Source organism: Hippoglossus stenolepis, chromosome 6 (genome assembly GCF_022539355.2).
Source record: "Hippoglossus stenolepis isolate QCI-W04-F060 chromosome 6, HSTE1.2, whole genome shotgun sequence".
NCBI lineage: Eukaryota > Metazoa > Chordata > Actinopteri > Pleuronectiformes > Pleuronectidae > Hippoglossus > Hippoglossus stenolepis.
The window spans coordinates 14,494,180-14,505,875 of record NC_061488.1 but is presented as its reverse complement, the minus strand read 5'-3'; the positions used below and the strand labels follow the sequence as shown (position 1 = coordinate 14,505,875).

Sequence of the window (11,696 nt, the reverse complement as noted above, 5' to 3'; positions counted from 1 at the left end):
TTGTTGACCTTCCCCAGTATTTTATTTTTTCTGCTGCACATTAGGATGTTCTTAAACATAATAAATGTTTAAGGAGGCTTGAGTCCTGCTGCAGTGGGGGAAAGTTCAATTACGACCCAGCCCTCAAGATCCATGATATTTTGTCTGAGAAATCAAAGAGTGTTGAAAAAACCCCAAATCTCACAATGTTAAAAAAGAAAAAGAAATTCCTGGATCTGGCCCCTGATCCAGATCCACAGTGACATTTATTGGGTTCTTCCCTTCCCCATGCATACTGCAACCTTCCACCAAGTTTCATGGTTATAAATAGTTTCTGTGTAATCCTGCTTAGTATGACTACTAAGACTAATGAGAGGGACAAACTGGGTCTACATAGAACGCCCATTATATTAGCAGGGAATCAAATAACAGAAGATGTTGAACAGAAGGCAGATATCAATCCCCAATCAATTGATTAACTGTTGCATCAGTCTAATGCCAGTGAGCAGGTCACCAGGAAACATGAGCAGTTTTGGGGGAATCCAGAGAGCGTGAGTGACAACAGCTCCTCCCAGAGCCGCGGCAGATGAACAGTACAGGTGATCTTCACTTCACCGATGGAGGGATGCACACAGTAGCTGGTTGTGTGTGAACAGATCGAGTAGAAAGTCTGATTCACTGTATCCAGGAATAAATTCAGCTCGTGTCCACCCTGACTCCTTTTCACCCATTGCCTCTAAAGTTAATCTGTCTGTGGTTAATCCCTCTCCAACTATAGGACGATATGTGTTGACCTTGGATCCACGGCTTCCTCCAGAGGCAAAGATACATCTATATGTACATCTTATTTCTACTATCTTTGCTGGGAAGGAAAACAATGAGCAGATGAAAACAGAAACATGAATGAAAGAGATTTGGGATTTACAAGGTGGAATCGAAGCGATTCTGCCATTGGATTAAAGCCCATAGCTTTTACTGAAGAGGCAGACAGGTAAATTGTGCATTTTGACTCAAGACATAATTTCTATTTGGTGCCAACTCAAAGTTTCTGCCTCCTTTCTTGCCCCAAATAAATACTGTGTTCCCTCAAACAAAATGGTGATTGTTTGTTGTATAACGGAGCCACAACGTGTTTTGTGTAACAGGATTATCATCCGGTATTACATTTTGTGTGTGATAGCTGTGGTAGTATAGCTATGGTGTCACCGAGGTTTTCCTCATGCGTCATCAGTAGGAGAATGCTTATTTATTTTGCAGACTTTAGGACTTTGTGGTAGACTAAACCACATGAGCTCATCAGGGGGTGGGAACCTCTTGTAATTGAGCCTGCAGAGGATTAGCAGAGCTGCACATCAACCACACATCCTCATCCTCAACCGAGATAAGGATTCACATGTATCTGTAAAACAAAACCATTAGTTACAGTTTGTTACTGTGATGGGAACGATTTGGTTTAAAACTCATGTAGCAGAGGTCTTTGATTATTGATCTGCTTTTTTTTATCACCTCTCAGGTTGGTGATGTTCAAAGAGCACAAAACTCAAGCAGGAGAATCAGCTCTTTCTTGTGTATTCATGAATATAACAAGTAAATGCTGCTGTTAACTGCTGCGTCTGTACCTACTTAAACCTTTCCACACCCTGATATCAGGTAGTGTGCCTCTAAATAAAAACTGAATTAGTCGCGCATGTTCAGTTTTCGTGCTCCATGTTGCACCCATCACCCCAACAAGACGGCGTGTTAAGCCCCTGCCTCCTGGGTTGATCTGAGGCTCTGTGGTTAATCTCGTCAACAGATCAAAGACACAGGGACTCTACGCCATCCACCGCCTAATGGGATTGGTCGCCCTCACTCGATGTGCTGCTGCGATTAGCCTGCTTGGAAGCATCCTGGGATTTAGACCTGGAGCCCCCTGCTGCCATTAGCACTACATCCTGGACTCTGAAATGGAGCAGTGAGCAGAGGCAGGGGGAGCGGAGAAGGTTTTTTTGGGGGGGATGCACTGATTATAGATACAGTAGATATGTGCAGCTTGTCAGCCAAGTTGAATTTGACATCAGAAGCCTGTGTCAAACTTCTTGATTTTCTTTTCATCTTTGTTTCTCCATCATTCACATGTGACATCTTTTCTGAGGCATTAGTCTGTCTGTCCTTTTGCTCCCTGCTGAGCCTTTTTGACCCTGACATCACTAAACTAGATCTGAGCAGGTGAAGTTCTGCTAAACCTGTTGCTCCTTAGAACACACTCACAGAGAAAGTTACAAACACATGGAGCTGATATACAATGCTTGTTAAAAAAAAAACTATTATAATATTCACATTTAGTTTTGGTGGAGCAGTCCTGCTCTGTCTTCACAAGATTTTTACGAGTTTTATGGGGTGATGTAAATGACTGTGTTGTCCCACAGCTTCTGGGTGTGGTTTATTCCTCAAATTAAAGGTTTACAGTGACTCTCATACATCTGCAGTGAAATAAGCAAACGCACAAAGCGACAACACAAGCCTGTGAAAACCCTCTCAAAAGGGACGGTGCAAATGCAGATCAAATAAACTTCTTAAGTTTATTGGGGGATATTAATGTTGCCGAACGTCATTTCATTGGCCAAAATATACGGCATGACTCTGTCTTCTGACTGAATTGGTAACATCAAATAAAGCATCTCACTTTAAGTCTGACATGCAGGGTGGGAACATGACAAAGTCCACTGACCTCCACCCATCATGACTTGTTCACAGATCAACTGCTCCAATCCTGCAGCAGCAGCAGCAGCACACTTACTGTATGTGACCTCCTGTTGTTTAACATCTGACTGACAGAAAACAGGAACATTTTTGAGATGTGGGCTCAGCCATGTTGATGATCCTATTCAAACGTATATGAGGTAATTGAGAAACATATTTGGGTCATGTTATTGCTGAGACCCCAGTGGACAGTGCAGTGCAGTGACAGTTGCTTTATTTAGCAGGCACCACACCACCTGGGACTTAATGGTCTTAACTGTAAGACGTTTACGAGACCTTAATGCCTCCCTCCATGCTTTGTCCACGTGACTGACACTGATGTCAAGAGTCCGCACCACACATGGGCGCCTGAGGCTCAGGCGGGTCGTCCACTAACCAGAAGGTCAAGGTTTGATCACCTTATTCTGCTTGACTTGGGCAGCTTGACTTGGGCACCCAAATTGCCCCTGACTGCTGTGCATCTAGTTTGTGAATGGTGATAGAGAACGCTGCACAAAGATGCAGTGTATGAATGTGTGTGTGTGTGTGTGTGTGTGTCAATGGGTGAGTGGCAGAACTGTACTGTAAAGCACTTTAAATGGTCAAGACAAGAAAAGTTCTACATAAATGTTAACATTTACATGTCTGTGAATGGACAAAGCTTTGATCCCAGGCAGACCCTTGTCGTGTGTGTGTGTGTGTGTGTGTGTGTGTGTGTGTGTGTGTGTGTGTGTGTGTGTGTGTGTGTGTGTGTGTGTGTGTGTGTGTGTGTGTGTGTGTGTGTGTGTGTGTGTGTGTGTGTGTGTGTGTGTGTGTGTGTGTGTGTGTGTGTGTGTGTGTGTGTGTGTGTGTGTGTGTGTGTGGTTATGAGGGCTAACTTTAGTTCAATACCATCATTGTGAGGACATTTTGGCTTGTCCTTTTTGAGGGTTAAGACTTGGTTTTAGGGTTAGCATTAGGTTAAGGTTAGGGTAAGGGGCTAGGGAATGCATTATGTCAATGAGTATCCTAACAACTATAGAGAGGTGTGTGTGGTGTGTCTAAGAAGTCTCAGACCACTTGACCGTACACCAACAGGTTGTTGGGCTCTTACGACCAAAGGAAATACAGCATGTGCAGTTTTCCCTGGAGAACCATGTACTTTATAGTGTATGTCATCTTTCTCTCTTTCACACACCTACATATTGATATCAACGAATCTCACTGCATCCAAGTATCTGAGTGTTTATTTCCTCCCTTTCTTTACATCATTCACTACTGCCCTTTTTAGACTAATTGGATTGACTGGCCAATCAGGAAGAGGCTCCTCCTAAGTCAGGGCTTTAAGTCGAGGGATTTAAACTGTGGATCCCTGCCCAGTCGAGCTGTAGAATTGATTTGAACCTTGAGAGGGTCGCATCTGATCATCTAATCGAAAGAGTCCAACGGAGCCAGGAAAGCTCAAGCACCTCCCTCTCAATCCCCTTCCGCTTGGAAATCGCCTTTCAGTACGATTAGTGCTGCACCTAGTTTCTCTGCACCTGCTCTCAGACAACCGTCAAAATTTCTATCATTGAGGATCTTGAGTTTGCGGAGGAAGAAATGGGTGCGGGAGCCAGCGCAGAGGACAAAAAGTCCAAGGAGTTGGAAAAACAACTCCAACAGGATGCTGATAAGGACGCTAAAACGGTCAAGCTATTACTGCTTGGTAAGTGCTCTTGGTTGTTGTTGCACCAAGTTTTTTTTTTTTGGTTCCAAACAGCAGATGATGCATAAGGCTCAGAGATACTGGATCAACTGTCAAAAAGATTCTGTAGTTTTACAAACTCTGTTTTTCTTTCCATTTGTGACTGGTGAAAACTGTGTGGAGGTTCAGGTCTGCAGGCAGTCAACAGGCAACAGGTGCAGCTGAAGGATCAATATCAAAGTATCCGGATTAGTTTTAGGCAAAATGTTTCAGTCAGATTTCATCAGTCCTTGAAGTGTTAACAACAGGTTTCAGGATGACAGTTAGTTTATGTTGCAGATCATTTACTGAAATGGAAAAATGTATAACTTATTTTGACTTTATATTTGTTAACTCTTGGATATGAGCCATCTGAAGTAATTATCAACCACTCTGACACATCTGTTCACTCCTTGTTAGATGTAAGATATGGTGCTCAGAGGATTAACAGGCCGGGAGGATGATTAGTTTCTGGATAAATCCCCACATTAGTTTATTAGTAACATGGAAGGACTATTCAAGACTGGGAAAACCCCCAAAGGCTTTAGTAAGAGTCAAGTCTGGGCAGCAGGAGGAGAGATAAGAGAGATTGAGTTTGCAGGTTGATCTTATAATGATCTAATAAAGAATACTAAGTATAATTACAATATAGAACATTCAAATAATAATTTGTCTTATATGCTAAATGCAGTAAAAGCTAAACTTTAGTAAAAAGTTTTCATGCAAACTTCTTATGCATAATACAAACGCTGCAGACTTGAGCTTGTTCAGCTACAAGTTAGGTTTCTACCTTTTTGAGTTATTTCTAAAAACCTGCAGAACTTAAATGCTGCAAACATGAAAGCATTGGACACATCTTTCTTATATTTGAAGAATATACTAAGTTTGAAAAAGCAGTGCCAAAATGTACTTTGTTATTTTCTTGGCTACTTCCTAAAATTAAGAGTGACTTTTCAATTCTAATGGAAGGACACTGGTGCTTAAAAGATCATAGTCTTTGGTCTAAATGAATCACAGAGCAGCGGTGATATGTCAATCCGATTAGCTAACTGGTTTAGCGCAGATCCACTTGGCCTGGTCTTGGTTGATCCCTCAACTTGCACATAAAGTATAAACGTTCTTATTCAGTTTTAGAATTCAGAGTCAGTAAACCATTTGATTGTTGTTGCCTTTATGTAAGAGTTACATTTGAGACATCATTAACAGAAAAAGGAGAAAGTCAATGACAATTGAAAGTGTGATAAATGAAAAACAATCAATCTTTGTAGAGCATGGGCCTCTCTGCTCTTATACAGTACTGGTGATGGATGGATGTTGTAAATCAAGTATTTAATTTAACTATTTACTACTATTTACTATTTGCTATAAAACACTATGTAATAATGTAAATTATTGAACCTTATGAATGCAATTATAAAACATTATTCTTACAAAGTCTCATTTGTGAAACTAGCTTCACCAGATATATGACAAAACGAACCAGATCAGTAAATAAGCACCGGGCCTTCCTCTGAAGGAAGAGGACGTAAAAGTCCACCGCTGATTAAAATGGTTATCTCCTCGTGTACAGGTGTGATAACCAGCTTTTACAAACAGTTCTCCAACAAGAAAATAAACCAGAGGACTAAAGACAGTTATCTACAAAGAGTTGGAATCCTAAGAAATTAGATATCAAGGGCAACAGCAAGAAATACTTGATAATTCTCACTGCATTAACTTAGAGGGTGAAAATAATATTTTCTCTAGTGTTTGCATATGACATGCCAAATATCGTGTTGTCATCAAATGTTGCACCATCTGAAGTTTTCATTAGTTTATTCATTTAGTATTTTCATTCACTCTGAGAGCTCAATACTGTGTCATTAACTCCTTTTATCTTCTGCAAAAACATCTTCAGGGTCTGCAGTGTCCTCTGCAGGATGAACGTGGATATACGTTCCCCATCCCCCCCCCTTTAAAGCCCAGATTTAATGTCACTGCAAAGCCTATAGACTGAGCAGGAGGTGAAAGAAGGGGATAAGGGTCACTTTATAATCTGATAAAAACCTATTTAATACTGTCACTATACCACCTTTTACTAATGCACAGCAAATTGGTGAAACAAGCTCGTCAGTGGCTGCGAGCAGGGGAAGACCAGCAGCTTCCCCTTGAGAGGGTTGGATGAGGCCAAACGAGTGACGGCTTCATGTCTTTAAATGCTCGGCGCTAAGTCTGGATGGAGCTTAATGTGGCTCCTGTGAGCAGGATGCGATGCAGCTTTGCTCTGCTTTGTGACGTGATCATTTCCTCCTGCCCTCAGTTAGCTTAGCGTTAGAGCTGCAGAGAGCCTGAGCTGCCTGAAAGTTTTTCTTTAGCCAGTACATCCAATTGTGTCACTTAGATTGTACATATACATAAGCCCCAGTCTATATTCTGCATAGACCTGCAATGGTAAATCAAAAAAAAAAAGAACTGCTCCATTTAAAATGAGACATGTCTGCATTGACTGCATCTATTAAGTTTCAGTGTGATTTGCCAGAAGGTCAGAGATGAAAGGAGCTCAGAAGCATTTGTTACAGCTAAAGTGCATAAATAAAGTCTATAAAACTGTAACTAATCCGACATTAATCACTTACATAAGACACACATTTATATCTCAACAAGAGTTTTGTTGTTATGTTAGCAGGAGATCTTCTGTCCCTGTTAGCAGAGCCTTTCGCCACTTTAGTGTCCTCTGCGTTTCACAAGGCTCCACATGAAACTGAGAACCAGAGAACTTCATGTTCACCATGATTTCACAGAGAAGCTGTGGCTTATTCACAGATATGAATGTTCACATTTTAATCTGCCTCCTCAACGCTGTCATGTCCTGCTTCTCATTCTCTGTCCAACCTTCAGCCGCATCATCTATCAGCCGTTATCCACTGACCTCGTTTTTCTGGGTGTTTCCTGTCTCTGTGTTTCACGAGCACAGATTCTGTACTTGTTTGTTACATGTGATATTCTACGTCAGTTTATGCAGAGACAGTAAATGTAAAACTAAATGTGATTGAGTTTTATTCTCAGACATTTAAGAAACTATGAAAAAATGAAGCTATCCACACGTGTCCACAGCAGCCTGGTTCAAATGAAGGACATGGCTGCTCACAGGTACAGAGCTTCTAATGTCTTCTAATGACTTGTCTTCTCTTCCAGGTGCTGGTGAGTCAGGAAAAAGCACCATCGTAAAACAAATGAAGTAAGTAGTAGAATAACTGATGAAATATGTTTTGTGTTACCTTGACACTGGCGAGGAGCCAGAGTGCAGCTTAAAGTTCATTCAACCTCATTGGTCAGGCACAAAGCCAGCGGGCCAAAGCCTTGCTCATCTCTGTCCTTTCACTTTTACAAAAGGTCAACAGTGCAAACATCCGCTTAGTCTGATTCGTCAGCAATTGTTTTGTGCAGTGACTCTGGCATTGAGAGCTGAGTCACACACACACCACAGGGTGGCACTGTGAGCACCAGTTCAAGGCTGTTCCCATACTCTATGAACTCGACTTTTTACATGAATGTAAATGCAAACAGAGCATGTTCAGGGTAAGATCTTTGTAGTTCTAAATAATGATTACCCATCTCAACCAAGTAGAGGATTTATGGATCAAAAATTGACGAAGCTTTTTTTCCCCCAAACTGAAACACTTCCTCTTCTTCTGCTCAGGATTCTGCATCAAGGTGGTTACACAAAAGAGGAACAGCTGGAATTCAGAGGGATCATCTATGGCAACATCCTGCAGTCTGCTCTGGCTATCATCAGAGGCATGGAGATGCTGAGCGTGGATTTTGGCGCGGCCTCTGCACAGGTCACCATATAAAAAGATAAACGGCAGACATGATTAACTTGTTATATGCTATGAAATCATACTGTTATCATATTCATACTATAAATTGTTCTGTTACTGCAAGTAGCTTAGCCTGTACTGATGGATTTGTGTTTGCCTGCGACCACAGGAAGATGCACAGAAGCTGCAGAACTTGTCAGACTCCATCGAGGAAGGCACAATGCCCTCTGAGCTGGGCGACGTCATCAAGAAGCTGTGGAAAGACACTGGTGTGCAGGCCGGCTTCGACAGAGCTGCTGAGTACCAACTGAACGACTCTGCTGGCTAGTGAGTCCATGGTTACTACTGGAGCGGGGGCATTAGTGGGGGTCAGCTCAGTGTTTAAAGACGGTTCTCATATCTGCAGCCCGATTGACTGTTTGTTCTGCCGTCACCAGCTACCTCAACGAATTGGACAGAATCTGCAAGCCAGACTACCTCCCCACTGAACAGGATGTGCTGCGATCCCGAGTCAAAACAACTGGTATCATCGAGGAACAGTTCGCCTGCAAAGAGTTGCACTTCAGGTAAGTAACAAGGTCTGACACAAGCAAAAACCTTACGGCACCGTGATGCCCAGGAGACTGAGTGTGTTGTGCCTCTCTGTGGTGGACAGGATGTTCGATGTGGGTGGCCAGAGGTCAGAGAGAAAGAAGTGGATCCATTGTTTCGAGGGTGTGACCTGCATCATTTTCTGCGGAGCTCTCAGTGCATACGACATGGTGCTCGTAGAGGACGACGAAGTGGTGAGTTGGGGACCCCGTCAAACACATTGTGACATATTGAATCAAGTCTCGTCAACTGGGAGCTCACCCTGTTCCTTTGTGACCTTACAGAACCGCATGCACGAGTCCCTCCATCTATTCAACAGTATCTGCAACCACAGGTTCTTCGCACTGACCTCCATCGTGCTTTTCCTCAACAAGAAGGATCTGTTTGAAGATAAGATCAAGAAAGTCCATCTGAGTATCTGCTTCCCCGACTATGACGGTGAGACCGACTGATGCTGATTTAAATGCTCTGGAGTTATTCAGGGATCTCAGGCTGGATTCAGGGAACAAGATCAGATCCATCAGACATGAAATGAGTCTATCATTGATTATAGCAGCGTGTGTGCAAAGCAATCTAAGTGGTTAATGACACTAGAATACAGACCAAAAACAGATAAGGGTTACGAAGGATTAAGACAAAATGTCACAAATAAGGAATACTGAGAATAAAACAGCTGACAGTGACAGCCTTATTGATGCCCCCTTTTATAAAATAAGTTGAAGCAAGTAATTATTCTTAACTTTCGTCCTGTAGAGATCAGTGGTTTATTCTTTTCGCAAAACTAAATCCACGTAACGTTTCTTCTCATCCTCACATTCCTTGATTTCTTTTAGGCTCCAACACGTACGAAGACGCCAGCAACTACATCAAGGCTCAGTTCTTGGAGCTGAACATGAAGAAAGGTGTGAAAGAAATCTACTCCCACTTGACCTGTGCCACAGACACAAGGAACGTCGAGATTGTGTTCAACGCCGTGACAGACATCATCATCAAAGAAAACCTCAAAGATTGCGGTCTTTTCTAAAATAAGCAGCTGCGGAGTGAAAAGAGGTGAGCGGTGACCACAGCACAAGCGCTGCCAGGGACTCTGTTGATATAGAGTAATAGGGTCCAGATGAGACAGACCCCCGGCAATTCAATTTAATACAGCAAATCATATCTGGCCAAACGTGCGTTGCCATGCAACAACTTCTGACCGAAACACAAACTATTTAGAGCCTTTTGGGACTGACGAGGACAAGGAAGACAGTGAGAAATGTAATCATTTCCCCATAAAGCTGCAGAATAAGATAATAAGATAACAATGTCTGATTGCGGGACAAAATAACTTGATATTTTAGAAATATATTAAACCTTGCAACCTGTTATATATTTGAGCCACAAATGTAGCTAAACATTTCTATATAAAAAGTGTAACAATGAATGCAGAATTTAAGGTGATTTCCCAATGTCTGAGCTTGATTTCTTCTTTTCCCATATGCTGCAGAACTTCCTTTCCTACCTTAACCCCTCACATATTGGCATTAACTGAGAAGTGTACTGATGGAGCATAGAGGATCCTCTGTTTGTTGAGTTCATGCCATCGTTTCCAAGCCAAGTCCCAGTCCTGCATGGTCCTTGACTGCTCCCAGCACCTCACCACATCTAACAGTACATCCCTGAAACACAGTGCACGTCCAGCTGGGTTGAAACTACCATGAAGTCACTATCACTATCGTCATTTTGGGCATACAGCGTTCGACAGGATTCTTCAGTTTTTTCAAAAGTACAGTATTTATCAAACACCAGAAGCTGCTGGTTTGAAGGTATGAAGATGAGATAGTTGCTTGCTCGATCCTTATTGCTTACTTTTGACTACTGTATTGTGAGTTATATTTAATATTTAAAAAACCCAAGCTCTGTAAAATTAATAAAAAAAATAAAAAACAGGGGGAAATATTAATATTTTGAATAGCAACATGGCAACCTTGTTTTTGTTTTTGAGTACACTAGTGTCTGTGGTCTTGATAAATTTAAACTGTGAAAAGTCGCTAAGCGAATATCTCCACTATCGATATTCCCAGCACTCGCAGTGTATCCAGATTACAAAACCCAATTGTACATGTATCTAATTTAAATAGCGTTAATGTACTCAATTCATTTAACATTTTAATGTGATGATTTACTGTGAGAAGGTCAAACATGGTAGAGAAACTTTGTACATAAGAGTAGATAATGCATTATATTTTGAAAGATAAATCTATGGAACTATATGAGAGCAAGAGAGGGAAACACTAGGGGTGATGCTTTATTATGAAAAGGGAATGAAAATCTACTGAGTTTGTCCTTTCTTATGAAAAGTAGAAGCATGAAATAAAGATGCATCAACTTCACCCGTGTGTGTCTGTGTGTGTCTGTGCTGCAGGATCACACAGTCATTCCCTAAATGATTAATATCAAATTAGAGAAACAGGGCTGTCAACACTGACAGATCACCCCGGGCTCTAACATGATGGGCACAATGCTGCTGTTATGTGAGTTCCCTGCTCCTCCCAGAGGGGAAATGGCGGCGAATGCGAGTTCATTAACAATAAACCTAATGAGGAAGCAAAACAAATTAAAGTAGTAATTAATCCACTTGTGGAGAATTACTGTAAAATTGTGTTCATCGTGTGTGTGTGTGTGGAGCTGACAAGACCAAGTGTATGGCTAGATGAGTGAGCATGTAGAGAGGCTTTGAGTCCTATTTAAAGATGCATGTCCTCAGTTTTAGCATGCTCCAAACAAAATAAAGCAAAATGAATTTAACACGAGTGTGCAGTGTTTGTCACTGTCGCCCCACAGCAGGTTCCTGCTTTGACCGTGGCCTTTTGCAAGTTCTCCATGTGTCAGCGTATGTTTTCTCTGGCTTCCTCACTGTC

The 11,696-nt window shown here is 41.8% G+C and overlaps 1 protein-coding gene across 1 annotated transcript; it reads left to right on the top strand.

The window, feature by feature from the left end:
• Window positions 1–4,048: 4,048 nt before the first annotated feature.
• gnat2 (guanine nucleotide binding protein (G protein), alpha transducing activity polypeptide 2) lies at window positions 4,049–11,168 on the top strand. Its single transcript, XM_035159105.2, has 9 exons — window positions 4,049–4,387; window positions 7,580–7,622; window positions 8,085–8,226; window positions 8,375–8,532; window positions 8,643–8,771; window positions 8,861–8,990; window positions 9,081–9,234; window positions 9,630–9,846; window positions 10,283–11,168. The coding sequence occupies exons 1-8, from the start codon at window positions 4,282–4,284 to the stop codon at window positions 9,818–9,820; spliced, it is 1,053 nt and encodes a 350-aa protein (XP_035014996.1). The 5' UTR covers window positions 4,049–4,281; the 3' UTR covers window positions 9,821–9,846; window positions 10,283–11,168.
• The last annotated feature ends 528 nt before the right edge of the window (window positions 11,169–11,696 follow it).